We start from the raw sequence: 16,143 nt of genomic DNA on the forward strand, positions 1-16,143 counted from the left end.
ATCTCGCTAACTATCGTTCAGTGCCCGACATTGTTTTTTTCATTTTATTTTATAAGATGAATGTTAAAGGTCTTCTGCTTGGAGTATACATACAAATACATTTTTTGGGATATTTTAAATTCCACTTATTATTTTATTTACCTATAAACTTTCTACAGGATCGTAAAGAATACGTAAGAAAAGAAACAAAGTCCAACGGACTGGCTTGGTTTTTAATTTTGAAAACCTTTACGATTCTTACTTTTTCCTCTTATAGTAGGTACACAATACTCCCGACAATCCGATCAAGGAGAGGCTTTGGTGCGAAGTTACATAGAAAACTAGGAAAAATTATGAAATACTCACTTTTGAATAAAGACAATGATTTAATGCCCTTTGCTAAGACACACGCTGTCCTTCACAATCGATCGCCATAAAATATCAGCTAACATTTCACAAAAATCAACATTATTTAAAGTATACATTTGTAAGTTGTAATAAGTAAAATTTCCCGCGGTTTTATGGATGGACGAGAATATGTGTTTGCCATTTCTAGACGTGTGACAAATAAAATATTTCAAATTTATGATGGCATTGGCGTTACAAGCCGTTCAAAAGCAGATATCTCAGTTTGAACATCGTAAAAGGAACAAAAAAACAACAAAATAATGACCCTTGACAAAGGTTTATGGATAGATTTTTGACATTTGGAGAGTATATAAAGGCGTAAACTCCAAGTCAATATTGTCCGTTGAGACTGGCTCACGGTTTCAACGTCGGTGCACCCGTGTGCTTTTTGAGGAACTCACAGTTTGCATCAAAATGAACGCATTGCTCACTACTGTCTTTCTTGTTTCGGTGTTTGGGATCTGGTCCGATGTGACAGCAAACCCCTTGAAGGAGAGAGGAGTCGACGACGACGTAGCGACGTACATCGGTGAGTACGATCCTCCACCGATGCCAGCACCGCCCTCCGAGGAAGACGACGACGAAGACGATGATGAATATGACGAACGAGCCGCCAGAGAGGTCCATAAATACAGTATGTAAAGCTACTGCAAAATATTCTCTTGCAAATGCACACACGATTTCTTATTCATATTGTTTATTTGTCAGACCAAACTGTTCGGACAAGTAAGATCGTCAAATCCACACTTTTGCAATCCTGTTGGTGTTTAAGGGTTTGTTATCCTTAAACGGGACAAGTATTCTTATCCGAATACTGTTTCGTCTGCAGACTAGGATAATCGTTCTTAGGTGAAAAAACCTTCGTAACTCTGCACAGTGTTGAGGAAAAGACGGTAAATAATTTAAAGAAGAATGATCTGATTTTTTCCCATATGTAATATGAATATCATTACAGTTCGCCGAGTCACTTCAACGTACGACTACAGAGAGGTGCTTGAAAAGTCCATAATGTTTTACGAAGCCCAAAGAGCTGGAGAGTTGCCCGCCGACAACCGTATATCCTACCGAGGTAATTCCGCTGTAGAAGACGCTGGTTTTAATGGAGAAACTTTATCAGGGGGATACTATGATGGTGCGTAACAATTTACAATTAGCTACAATACTTCTTGAAAGCCATCCCAACCCTTCCCAAAATGTACAAACTTACTGTAAACGTAGATCATAGTAAATATGTAGTTTTCATTACCTAAATGATTTTCGCCAAAAGTAAGGAAAAAGAATATGCAATATTCAAACAAGCAAACAGGTTTTGCATTTGTCTGAAGACCAACGATAAAGTTAGTGAACGACATTATGCATAATGTCGTTTTAATACTTTACTTACTCAATAGCAAATTTCATGACATTAAAATTCTAACGGTTAAAATCTGATTGGTTGATTGTCACTATTCAGAGCAACTTAGGGAGTCTATTTGTATTATTCAATTATAATGGTAAGATTCAGCCAACCAATTGGATTAACAGATTCCGAGACGGTGCACATTAGCAATTAAACTTTGTCGTTTGACTTCAAATCTCCTGGCAATGCTAACTATTGGCATTTCATTTTCATTGGACAGCTGGTGATCACGTGAAGTTTGGATTTCCAATGGCCTTCACTACAACGGCCCTTACATGGGGTCTGATAGAATTCAAAGATGCATATGAAGCTGCTGGACAATTGAGCTACATGTATGAAACCATTAAATGGGCAACTGATTACTTCATCAAGGCCCATGTCTCACCGACAGGGTTTTATTCACAGGTATGTGTTTCTCCCAGATGATGCATTTTGAAAATTGGACGATGTACACATTAACAAATCATCTATCTACCCGTTCGCCCCTCCGTCTGTCTTTATCTGTATGTATGTATGTATGTATGTATGTATGTATGTATGTATCTATCTATCTATCTATCTATCTATTTATCTATCAATGCATGCATGTGTGTACGTACGTGAGCATCTACATTCAGGCGTATATTAACACGGATGTCCTAACACTTTTTCTTACAATATTCCTTCCAATAACACCTAGGTTGGATCAGGGAACGATGATCATAAATACTGGGGACCACCAGAATTGATGCAAATGGATCGTCCTCCATATCTGGTCGATGGTATTTCTATGAACGGTTCTGACGTTGTCGGTGAAACAGCTGCTGCCTTAGCCGCCGCTTCCATCGCATTTAATGGAGTTTTAGAGTGTAAGATACCTTTTATTACATCATACCAGTGTATTGATGGCGCAAATGCTACGATCTGAATGGTCGAGACGCGATAACAACCATGGTATATTGGCGATATACCATGGCAGGCATGCGCACGAGCTCTCAGCTTGAGTAAAAATCCGTTTTTGACGTTCCACGCCAGAATTTCAATATACTGTTATGATATAATAGCAATAAATCACACCCAGCGACGGTATACCACTCGATTTTGACCATTTCACTTCATACATGCACTCGCTATCGCTCGTGAATATATGTCGTGAACTGGTCAAAACCTCGTGGTATACCATCGTTTGGTGTGCTTTATTGCTCAAATAAAACACTCATAAACAGAGTTTTTACCAACAATTTTACGAATGCTTCAATTTTACTTAATTAGCGAAGTGTATAGAACCTTAAAGTAAAACATTTACAATATAAAAGTGAAATGTTCATGTTGTTTTGTAAATGTCCTCAAGTTTTTTACTTCGTTGATTTAACAACATTATAGCTGCCAGTTTTGATTTAAAGTATGGATTATTTGTTCAATTAACCAAAATAATTACATGATGACCCCGAATATTTATTCTTGGCCATGAAAGAGTGTGGTTAAACGTTTCCATGAAAAATGTGAAAATCAAGTCCTACTGTTTCGAGTCCTACTGTTCCTACTGTGTAAATTGTAAATGAAACTATTCTTCATGAGCATTTATAAATAATTCTTTCACTGAAAGGTTACATAGTTCACACTTTGTGTCGAATCACCACAAATTGACTTGCATCAATTATTACACCCAGGCTGATAGCATAGCATTTTACGGTTATCTATAATGTGTAGGTGGCATGTGGAATATCAGTTTCACAACTTTTGTTAGTAATATTACAACAACATCGACGTCAACAACACCTACAGACATTATTTAAAAATATGAAAACTACTTTAAAACATGAAGTATGACTATATTTAAAACATGAGATTGCGTACATCTTCGTTTCTATTTTTCGATTTTAGATGGAGACTATTCAGCAACCCTTCTTGACCACGCAAAGGAACTATTTGATTTCGCTTACAACTATCAAGGAAACTATGACGCGGGCGGATACTACGTGTAAGTAGGCAAATTTGTTCAAATCAAATTTGTAGTGATGAACTCAAGCAACACGGGCGGTACTATTTCTTCACATGTGAAAAAAGACAAGAACAAATTTAATCTTAGCAGGACCACACAGTTCTTTATTTGATGTGTCATTTCCTTGATAACAACAACGAAGCAGCCTTGTTCATTCTGACACAAAGTATGTAGAATCTTCACTGTTGGGCAAACTCAAAGTTGCAATGAATATCTTATATTTGTTCACAAATCATAAACGTATACATTGGTATTATTCTGAGCAGGTTAACGTGTAGAATTCCAGCGACATGTTTTACAATCATTTCATTAAAATTGCTCATTAATCAGCTTCGAGTAGCACATGATCGCTGGCTGTCCTTGAAATTGATTTTACAGTGTATTATTGATCGGTATGGCATGCTCAAATTTGTGACGCGTTCCTCAAATCTTTAATGAATGTGAGTTGAATATTCAAATTTCTAACCCTTTCTTTGTAGAATATGCTGTCGTCCGCTGTTTCAATCGCGTATCGATTTTATATATTACAGATCATCTAAGTATGGTGATGAGTTGTGTTGGGCCGCTGCCTGGCTTTACAGAGCAACTAATGACGGGACATACCTGGCAACAGCCGAAACCCTGTACGATGGCCACAGCAAATCACTAGGCTGGGCTTTCGCGTGGGGAAATAAGAATGCAGGTGCCCAGGTATGCGTGAGTCAAAGCCCCATTATAACACGGCTGGACTCTTGTTGACCACCTCCAATGTTTATGTTTTTGTATTCTACTTGTCTGCACGTCCATCCGTCCGTCCGTCAGTCTGCCTTTCAGCCTATATATATGCCTGTCTATCTGCAAAAGTACAACTTAATATAGACTCTCGGGTATCTGTGAGCTTACAAGATCCTTAGTCAGTTTCCAAATCTTGAAAATATGTAGAGCAAATAACAAGGGCAACAGCTACCATGGAAACAGCAACTAATTATAGACCGGATCCTGGTTAAATTCAATTTCTAAAGTGATGAAAAGATGTGTTTTAAATAAGGCTTCTCCTGTATAGTCAGATTCTATATAAAACTTACAATATAGATTATGTAAAGGTAAGTCATGTAGTACACAGCTTGTGCAGGTTGTTCATGATATTAGTGAAGTGTTAGACAAAGGAGGCCAGCTGGACATGTTCTATCATGACTTCTCAAAGACTTTCGACAAAGTGCCTCAAGATTAATGTTTGCGTAAGTTACAGTTGTTTGGTTTCAATGGCATGATTTTAAATCGGATAGATGTTAATCTCACATCTGACAGACTGGAACGTACCTATTGATCACTTTGGCATGAGGTCTAACAGATTACTTGGTATGATAAAATGTCTTTGGGGTTATAAGTGTGACACAAAAACTATTAGAGCTTTGTATTGTTCACTAATTTGTAGCAACCTGGAGAATGTAAGTGTTCTTTGTGGACGGTACATTCCGTAGTCAAAGTAGAAAGAAGCGCGACCAGATACATGCTCCATTATCCTACTGGTGTTGATAATAAACAGAGATTAGTTTCTGTCAACGTTTGACCCCTGTGACTTATGCACTTCCATAAATGTATTACTGAGCATTCTATAAATATTCACAAGGTTGTCGAATTTTCATCTTCTGACATTCACATTCGTCTTAGTGCTGATTAAAAACACTGTGCTATTTAATCGCTTTAACACTCTTTCCTACCGCCACGTATTTTTTAAATCACATGGTCAATTTATGGAATAATTTACCCGGGGCATTACCAATCATCAATTCAACGCTTGCATTGAAGAGGGTAACAAAAAATGACACTGACACAAATTTCATATTGATCCTCATAACACTTGGACAATTTGCTGCTTTTTCTTTTAGAGCAGACCTACATAAACACGATTTGTCATTTTATTGATTGTTGTTTTCTTTACTTAAAATTGTTTAATATTTAATTTACGTCAGCTTTTCTTTGCTCGTTGTGTAGTGTGTTATGGAGGACTGATTTTGTATACTTAGGTGGTTTTCTCCTGTTTTGGTCTCCCAACCCGTTTACCGTTTACATCAGATAAACATAAGTAAGTAATATAAATAAATAAATCAATAAATAAATAAATAAATCAATAAATAAATAAATAAATAAATAAATAAATAAATAAATAAAATATTCAACCAAAAAGAGTACAACAACATCAATATCAATAATAATCATAATAATAATCATCATCATAATAATAATAATAATAATAATAATAATAATAATTAATAGAAGTATTATATAGAAATAATAACGCGAATAATAATAGGTTCAATTCCCGTGAAAATTTCACCATATGGGTATTTTGGGTCGAAAAGACCAAATATGATATCGAATTCACTGCCCCATGATTCCATGGTAACCATTTTAGGGGTTGAAAATTCCAGTTTTTCTAATATCCCATGAAAAGTTACTTTGATTGTTATGAAAATTATCTAGTGGGGGAGTTCGAGTCAGACAACACAAAAAACAGACTTATTTTAATGTTTCGAGTTGCCATGGTAACCAATTTGGGATTGAAAATGTTACTTTTTCCCTAATTCCTATTAAAGAACTATTGATTGATGTAAAAAATTGATAATAAGGGTTTTTCTGGTTAGCACACCAAAAAAATCACACTCATTTTCATGTGAGAAGTTTCCATGGCAACCATTCAGGAGTAAAAATTACCGGTGTTTCAAAGATTCCACCTAAAATCCAGTAATCAACAGAATGTGTTATATCAAAGTGATATTTTGGGTTAGAAAGACCAAATATCCAGTGTAAAAATCTATTAAATCAACAGAAATATTATACCAAAGGATTATTTTAGGTTAGAAAGACAAAATATGATATCCATTTTTACCTCTCCTGTGTTTCCATAGTAACCTATTTGCATTTTAAATTTCATTTTTGTTTTAAATTCCATTAAAAGTAATCCTAGTGACTATGCAAATGCTCTCCTAAGTGTATTTATCACAGCATGAACTCAATGTTCATTTTTTTATGTTGCCATGGTAACCTATTTGGGAACCACAACTTTTTTTATTTAAAACAATAGACCCTTGAGTGTGTCTATGCTAAAACATAATTCACTGTTTTTAGCTCATATTTGGTTTTGTATATAAATACCAAAAAGAGCTTATATGATGAGTCTGAGTGGCGTCTGTATGTCTGTATATTTGTGGGTATGTGCGGATGTATGTCCGTCACACACAAAGGCTCCCATACCGCCAAAGCTACCATCTCAGTATTTGGTGTACAGGTAGATGCAGGGGTTGAGATGTGAATTTGTTCAAATGAACTTGTCAGTGTCAAAAATGTGCATATGAGGTAAGAAAAAGCGAAATCCTGCAAATGTGCAGGAGTGATGGCCAGTGTCTGAAACAGGCTTGAGTCATTTCCTGTCATTGTTTAGAACTGTTACATATTAACAGACCAGATCAATCCATAGACAGTAGAGGGGGAAGACTGTCTATGGTCCAACTAAGAGGGACTAACTGTTTCTGCTATGCATGTTGCTAAAGTTGAACTCCAGTACCTAAAGTTTCAGACCTTATTTACTTTTGTCTTTTTTTGCTGGTTTAAATATTTCTTGTTGTTTTTCTGGTTGTACTGTGCAGAATCATTGTCATAACATCAGCGTAGAATTTTCCTGCACTGAACAGATAGAAACAATATGTATTGTTGATCTTTGGAACCCATACTGGTATATACCAATTCTGATCAAATTTCAGCGACACCGAATAATTGCGGTATTTTTTATTTATTTTATGGATTTCTAAGTAACAACTTTTAACGTTTGTTCTATAATAATAATAATAATTGTAGTTTCTTTGCCTTCATTCTAGGAAGAATAATAAAGATAATGTACATTGAGGCCATTCTTGTCAAAATTGTTTTCCGTTTATTTTAGTGTGTTTGAATTAATTTTATATAGACCAGAAAAAATTTTCAAGCATTTTAATTTTGTTTCATGCAGTCATCCCAAATAAGTGTTATAGAGTATAGTACCAACTTATTATGCATTCATCGAATTAATTTTATGCTAAAATTAATTCTAATTAATTTTATGAACCCAATTCCCCTTATCACCCAATGTACCATTATTTATCAGAAGCAGTAACAGTTTTTTTTTGTTTTATTTCAAACATAATTCACTGGTACTTATTTAATTTATGGATTTATGATTAACGACGTATAATAATGTTCATTTTATAATAATTTATTTTGATTTCTTTTCCTCATTCTAGGAAGAATAATGAAGACAAATCATTTCTGATTCTTTAACTTAAGTAAAATTATGGCCATGTAGTGGTGCATTATTTTTTGTGTGACCTGGCGTGACCCCATAAACTCTATGATTCTGATGATTAGCTAGATCTCCCCTTTCCATGGGAGCAATGGCTAAATTTGAACATGGTCCCTGTATACCTTTAAACATTTTTTTAAAACCCAGCAGGCCAAGACAAGGGAAATATTACAAGTTAAATGTTTCATGTTTAATATTGCCCAGGGCTCGAAATTTTTTCCCTGGTAGTCCACTTGGGCAACCATGTTCTGAATGTGGTAGGCCGGTGACACTGGCTGGTAGCCCATGCATATTTTAGATCAGGGGTATCTTTTTTCGTTAACCAGACAAGAAAGGGCTATTTTACAAGGTTCTGCCCATGAAGTGAATTTTCTAGTCTTTTGATGTGTATACTTGCACACCTTTAATGCCCAAGGAAACAGGTGTAATGGACGACAGTGGGACTCAAAAGTTTTGTGACCTATAAACAACCCGTTTCACTCTCACAGTTGTATGCAAATTTTAAAAGTCGCCATGACAACATGACAACAATATGGCATTTTCAGCACTGAGATATACTGTAGCAGGGCTAAAATAGACCTTGGCCCTTCTGTTGGGAGGAGGCATAATGTCCGTGTCATTGTGATTGATACATTATTATCAAAATGCAACGAGAATGCATTTTTATTGGCCATCGTTTCCTGTGCCTGTCATTCAAGTACGTCAGTTCAGATATGGAAACTTTGTTGCAAAGTTCCACCGCACAGCCGGTCGTCTCAAGAACAAAGTCATACTATGGCAAATTTCTATGCCCAGCTGGGTTTGACTGCATTTATCTAGCTCGTCCCAAAGTGACGGACGCATCTTTCAACCTTTCAGCTTGGTGAAAAACGCATTTATTGATTCGCCAAAGGCCTGTGGACTCGCTTATTTTTTGCACAAGTGCTACATGGACATAGGAAAAAGTTGTTGAATACTCACTGTTTCAGTGAATCCGTCATGATCAGAGTTCTCAAATAAAAAAATGTTGCCGAGCTCGAATACAAAGGTCTTCTCATTAAATTACGTCATTGTTAAGAGTTAGCCAAAGTCTGTCACCCTGATTTTTTCAAAGTTTGGAGAAGGCCGGCATTTCCATCTGAATGATTGAACGACGTGAAACGCAAAATTCCATCGCATATTATCTGGCAATCCAGTCCAGGTTCGTATAAGCTTATATACTCCACAAAATGGCCACAGGCGGCGTGAACTTTCTGAAAGGATTTCCTAAACGTCCTACTTGTTACCTTAGGGACTCACTTGTGATCTCCTGAAAAGTATTCTCTGCAGTAATTCCAGTTTCTGTCAACATGCAAAGCTCAACGACAAGATTATAGCACGAGACGTAGTGTACAGACGACACATTCACGCGCAGAGTGCGCATGCGTGAAGTTATATTTGCAGCACAGATTTCGCGGAAAAACTCATGCTTTTGCTCTATTTCCATCCCAAAACTTCCTCGATCGCTTACAGTAAATGCACATGAACAAAATAAAACCCAACAACGTCAGCACAGGGAGAGGGTTTATGGTTTTCGCCACAACTACAAATGCCACGCTGAAGATACATTTAACATTCCACTGGCATAGACTCTCCACAGTCGCTGTGCCTTGTTTGTGGGCGCCCACGACTGCCACGATGGGCCTGCGATCCGAAAGGCTACGCTGTGCAGCTCAGCAGCTGTGAGCACGCGCTGCTAGAGACAACGACTGTTGGTTTTTGCAAGTATATGAATATTCATAAGGGTAGTGATGTCAAAAGAAACACCTATCTAACTGGGCGGAGAGAATATACGTACGACAATTAGAAGTCACCCCTATTGACAAAATTAAAAAAACAACACCTTTTTCCTTTTTATAAGAATTCCCACAGCTTCAATGAATTGTTATTAGATTTCTATATAATACTTATAGCCCCTAAACTTGTAATTATAATAATAATAATAATAATAATAATAATAATAATAATAATAATAATAATATGTTGTAGATGCTTCTGTACCAGTTGACTCGTGACGCAAAATACTTGAAAAAGGTGACGAAATTTGTAACACGGTGGATGCCTGGCCAGAGACTCCCGTATACCCCACTTGGTCTAGTTTATCGTAATGCTTGGGGACCTCTTCGTTACGCAGGTAAGCTAATCTCTTATGTACATGGTCTCGATAAGTCATTAATATACCAGGAAAATGTTATTAGAGCTAACCTAAAGGATAAAACGAAGTCCATCAGGTCTACTGATGTTCTTCGAAGGGGATATAGTCACCATCTTTTTAAATATGGTATATATTATAGCCCGAACAAGGTACAATGTGCCCGAGGGTAAGTTACCATTTGCCCGACGTTATGGGGGGGGGGGGGCAAATTGTCTCCTGCCACAAGGGTACATAGTCCCATGTTTGGGCCGTGATGTTTTTATTACATGCCTCTCTATTTGCAAATGACAACCATGTGCTTTAATTCCAAGTCAAACTAAAATACGTTAAATTAGAACAATTTTCATTGTCGAATGGTGCATTGATATATTTAAATTACAGTAATACAGTTAATCAATTTTTTGAAGCAAAATTGTCTAAAAACAAGATTTTCTATGTCAAACATTAAATTATAACATTTTTAAATCCCAAAAGCTGTCAAATTGATAAAAGTTCCGGTTCACTTTCAGTCAACTGATGACTCTGCAGCCTGCGAGTCATCGTCGAGTTAGGCTGCGTTCACAAATGACGATTGGGGGGGGGGGTTGGAGGAATCGCGATTGACATCTTATTTTTTTTGGATCCCCGTCAGTGCCCTAAAATATTTTCAAATGCCCCCCTCTACATATGGTCAAAAATTTCCAGGTCTCCCTCCCAACTATCACAGGCCCGCGTATTTGTAAAGGATGTGAGCGCAGAAGAAATAAACACGTATTGCGCCGTTCCGCTCACAGGTGTTCAACACTACCTGTATTAGCGCTTTGTATAGTCATAATCCAAGTGCAAGTTCTTTAAATGCATCAGTGAATTTTTTAGATTTATCGGTCTATAAGCCAACTTGAGTTAATCAAACTCTGGCTAGATCAATTGCTCCTGCCGAAGAGCACACAAAATGACAATCATAAGAGAGTAGGCAAATTGTAAATTCTGGCTAATTGCTATATTGTAAAAAACTGAGCACAGTGACCTACCAAAAATTCGTTTCAAAAGTACAAGACATATATGAATTAGATGCTACTCAAAATTGACAATACTGGAAGTTAAAATATTCCATCAAATAAATGTTTTAATCTCTGAAATTTTGGGTGTTATAATTGCAAATTTGATTAAAAATAAATAATTCCATTTGGTCACATAATTTTTCATTTAGTGTTTACTGTTCAAAGTTTTACTTCTGTTTTATTTTATGACAAGAATGTGAAAATTTAGAAAATCAAGCATGATGGTTCATCTTTTTTCTTTAATATTTGATTATTCTCATATGCCAGAATTCAAAAATTTCCATGTGTTCTTCCATGTTTCGCTCTCTGGTCTGATCTTGTTTACAGGTATGTTTCACTGTCATGAGCATCATTTGACCCAAACTCTTCTTCAACTACCATGTACATCAGAGTCAGAGCTATCTCTGTCACTGTTCAGGTATGCAGTAACAGTGACACTACAGTAGCAGAGCATTAATGATAGTGACACTACCTGTGGGCAGTAGCTCTATTAACTTTGATAATTTTGACAATATTTTTGTTCAGTTTATACAACTGCGTTCTCCTCCCTACAGCATGTTGACTTGTCCAATATTCAGCCTGCTATCACAGTCTGTGTATGTGTACCATGCATTTGTATCACTGACAACTGATTCTTAGTCTGGACTCTAATTAAATTATCACCTAACACATATTTATATATACAGGCTTCGCGACAAACTAAATATTGTGATTATGCTGTAGAGAGATTGCAGAAATCATTAACAGTTGCAGCTTCTGCCCTGTTACTTACACTCAAATCACACATGTTTAGATTTGAGATAAAAGTAATGAAATGTGACAAACTGGTCCTAGTTTTTGTTAAATTATTACTATCAGTACAACATTTTGATGACATAAAAATGGTATCCATTTTTAATTAAATTACCTACAAAACCTTGGAATTGGAAAATGTAAAACATAAAAGGGAACCAAAAATGTTCAAGTCCCCCTGGCTGGATCTGCGAGTTCACAGCTCATTAGGGAAGACTGCATTAACTTGCATGGTACCTGAAACCCGAGTTCTTGCTGACCAACTCGGGTGACAAACAGAAGACTTTTAATCCCCAAGCTGTGAATTTTCCATTGTTATGTTTATCTAATCAAGCTGGTGCTATTGTAGTGCCATTGTAGGAAAGGCAGGTCTGTGAAATTGATCCTCTAGGGAAGTAGGGTATTCTTAAGTTAATGGAGCTTTCCCGTAATGTGAACGGTTTCAGGGGACCCATTGGATGAGTGTCAGAATACGTCTGGCTCTCTGTTCGTACAGTGCACAGACTATCCAGAAGCACGTCCGAGATAACGTTCGACATTTACGCTACGGAAGGAAAATTGTTAACATTGCACGAAAACGGTGAAATATTTGGACAATTTGATGCCCCAGTCACGAATTCCACGAAAATAAGATATATGTTTATAAGGTTATCCGAAAACACTGCAAAGGATCCAACTTGATAGGATATTTGCGCCGCGCATCGCCCTTCGCTTCACGTCAGGCGAGACGCTGCACCAATGTCCTCGTGCGTCCTTTCCGTAATTTTCGTAATAACCTTTAATCATATTCCTCATAGACACATTGAGTCTGCTTCCAGTGCATATTATTACATGCCTCGTATATCGAACGTCGCTTGCTCCATAGGATTTAACGGTTAACTCGTCGATGACGTCGTGGGCTGCATAGTCATTATTTGACTGAAAGTGAGCCGGAACTATTTTCAACTTCACATCTTTGGGATCTAGAAATCTTTAAATTGCGTGTTTTGCACAGGTAATCCGGTTTTCACATAATTAAGCAAAAAATTTTGATGAACCACATGACCGTGATTTAGATATATCAATGCGCCGTTCGATGATGAAATTCTATTTTCCAACGGATTTTCGTCTACTAGAGACAAAAAGTATATTTTTGTCATTTGTATGTAAACCCGAAACTTTTTCAGTGAAAACTATATAAGAAACTTTCATTATAGCCCAGACAAGGGATTATATATCTTCGAGGTAGGAGACCTTTTGCGCTCCTTACGTCGGGCAACTGGTCACCTTTATATAACATGTTTCAGTTCCACCTCACTAGAGTTTACAGCGCTTTTGGAGTAGGTCAAATATCTGAATACGCTGCCAAAAAAATCTTCATCAATTTGATCACCAACTTATAAACCCCCGTCAGTCGTAACGTCACATGTGATTGATTTTATATGTCAGCTGGAACTACCATGATTGCTCTCATCGCTGCTGAAGAGGGTATCAACACCGAAAGTTACATTGACTGGGCCAAAAGTCAGATCCACTACATGCTTGGAGACACTGGCAGGAGTTACGTCGTTGGATTTGGAAACAACCCTCCTGAGAATCCACACCACAGAGCAAGGTAACAATCATTCAAACATGATTATCAGAACATAATCACAAGTGTTAGCAAAAAGCCTCTGTCCTTAAAAATATTCATATCTTACATCTTTGGACATTCAACGGAGCCATTACATTTTAGAATTTAGGGCATGTAATGGGGATAAATGCTTCTTAGTTCCGTCCAACTTGGCAGGCTTGTAGAATCGACGATGAGGATATAATTAACAGAAGAAAACCACAGGCTTGACCCAGTAACCTTGTTCAATTTATGTATGCCGATTTCTTGTTCTCGAAGTATGACAAAATGTCACCTTTGTGACCTGTAAACAAACCAAGTAAGCGTGACGTGCTGAATGAAATCAGTTGTACATAACATACATACATGCAACACATTAAAAGTCCCTGAAGACAAAATAATTATAAGGCAATGAATGTAGTGAAAAATGGCAACATGCGATTCATAGTAGACTAAGGAAATAGTGACAACACAGCTTATTTCAAATTTTCAACATATACCAGCGCTCTAGTGTTTGCAGTTGAGACAAAACAATGTCGTCTGAATGAAAATACACAGACTGTACTACAAACACCAGAAAAAAGCTGTAAATTTGTAATGAACGTCATTTAAGTGAATGAATTTTCACGTACAGCTCATGCAACTCCACATTGACTGGAAGTCGAGCTTTGAAGTCTCCAGATGCTAACCCGAATATCTTGATCGGAGCTCTCGTTGGAGGTCCAAGTAGTGACGACAGTTACACCGACAACAGACGAGATTATATATCCAATGAAGTAGCATGCGATTACAACGCCGCCTTCCAGTCATCGGTTGCAGGTAGGCAAGGTCTAATGACGTTCAACACGAAAACCTGTTGCAGGTAGGCAAGGTCTAATGACTTTCAACACGAAAACCTGTTGAAGAGACAAAGGAGACAAATGAGTCGGTGGAAAACGTCCAAGGACAGAAAGGCTGTTCTAAAAGAAGTTAGTTTGAAATGTAACGCTTAAAATGGTTCATACTCGAAACAGGTGTGATGGTAAGAAACCATAAGCTTAATTATTAGGTATCTCTAACATCGTTCATAATACTGTAACTTAACTGTAAAGGCAGGCCCGTTCTGTGTCGTATCTGTGTGTACTTTGTTTACGTTACTGACCATCACTATCAATACGTGTATTTTGAACATGTAAGCTGCTACTTTGATCTTTCAAATTTTGGGGTTTACCGGGTCATAGGTCATCTTTCTTTCTCAATTTATATAAATTGATTTCTCTCAAGGCGTTGCCGCTCTTGATGGCTACTCTGTCGAAATTGAAACTGAAAGGTATAAACTTTCTCTGCAAACTTTCTAAAGGGAGCTTTCAGCCATACTCTGACCAAATTAAGAATACACATCAAAGGTCAGCGTGGAAATGGTGGTACTAGAAAAACAAACTACGCAACATTTACCGACTATCAAATTGGCTTCCATCTCTATCTTAACTCAATGGGGAAACATTACATTTTTCATTTTCAGACAACAAAGACAGCAAAACATTTCCTATTCTCAGAGCTTCAAAATGAGCCCCAACGGGCGGTAGACTTGTAAATTATTGTAAAAAATTTAGTCCGAATATCTGTCCCTGAGACGCTTTCAACAATTAATCGCTCAAATTGACTATTTTAACATGTTCTGTAACAACAGTGTCATAATTTGCTCACGTCATAAAAATGACTGTTTGCTAAGACCCTGTCTCTCTCGTCAAATTCACCTTGACTGTCAAATTCACCTTGACAAAAGTAATCAATTTGAAGACAGCATAGAAATTATAATCTGAGTCTCTAATCTCACAGTGTCATCCAAACCAATCCTGTCGCCTTTTATATGTTTTTGATTGTTATTTTAGGTCTGCTTCACTTCGAATTGCAAAGACGCAAGTAATTGGAAGACGAATGGAGCCCCAAATGACGAACCTAACTCGGAACGCAAGAATCGTGATTGATGCACGAATTCCTCTCGGAAATCTGATGTCTAGTTGGTACACACACAACTGAACCAACTGAAGATGCAACGGATGTCGATAGTTTAAGTGCTTCAATCTAAACTGTGTTAAAAATTCAATATTTTCGTTCAATTTCAGCCTACTCTTAGCTAGATTTACAAGGTGAAAATTCAAACGTGCAAATAAAAATTGATGTGGACATTAACATAGAAAATGTCGTTTTTTATTGGGATTGTCTCCCTACTGGCGCTGTTGTCGGGACATTACTATTATATTACAAGTAAATCCTTGAAAACAAAGTAACTACGTATGAATATGTCAGGCGGCGCTCTCCTTACGGAAGGTATCCACAGTGTAAACATCAATACTTCAGGAACAATTAGAAGACTTTTGGCTGATTATTTTTGAAAACATGTCATGCACAGGAGACTTCTTGACCAAGCATCGTTTTCGATCGCTTGATCATTGACTGTTGAAGCGTTTCTTCTGTCCATGGTT

The 16,143-nt window shown here is 37.0% G+C and overlaps 1 protein-coding gene across 1 annotated transcript; it reads left to right on the top strand.

Moving 5' to 3' along the window:
* The first annotated feature begins 713 nt into the window (after nt 1-713).
* On the top strand, nt 714-15,859 carry LOC139144660 (endoglucanase E-4-like). Its single transcript, XM_070715375.1, has 10 exons — nt 714-1,021; nt 1,343-1,519; nt 2,007-2,191; nt 2,466-2,634; nt 3,650-3,746; nt 4,298-4,457; nt 10,090-10,234; nt 13,516-13,681; nt 14,313-14,497; nt 15,550-15,859. Exons 1-10 carry the CDS (start codon nt 802-804, stop codon nt 15,582-15,584), a joined length of 1,539 nt encoding a protein of 512 aa, XP_070571476.1. The 5' UTR covers nt 714-801; the 3' UTR covers nt 15,585-15,859.
* Nucleotides 15,860-16,143: the final 284 nt, after the last annotated feature.

Source organism: Ptychodera flava, chromosome 12 (genome assembly GCF_041260155.1).
Source record: "Ptychodera flava strain L36383 chromosome 12, AS_Pfla_20210202, whole genome shotgun sequence".
NCBI classification, from domain to species: domain Eukaryota; kingdom Metazoa; phylum Hemichordata; class Enteropneusta; family Ptychoderidae; genus Ptychodera; species Ptychodera flava.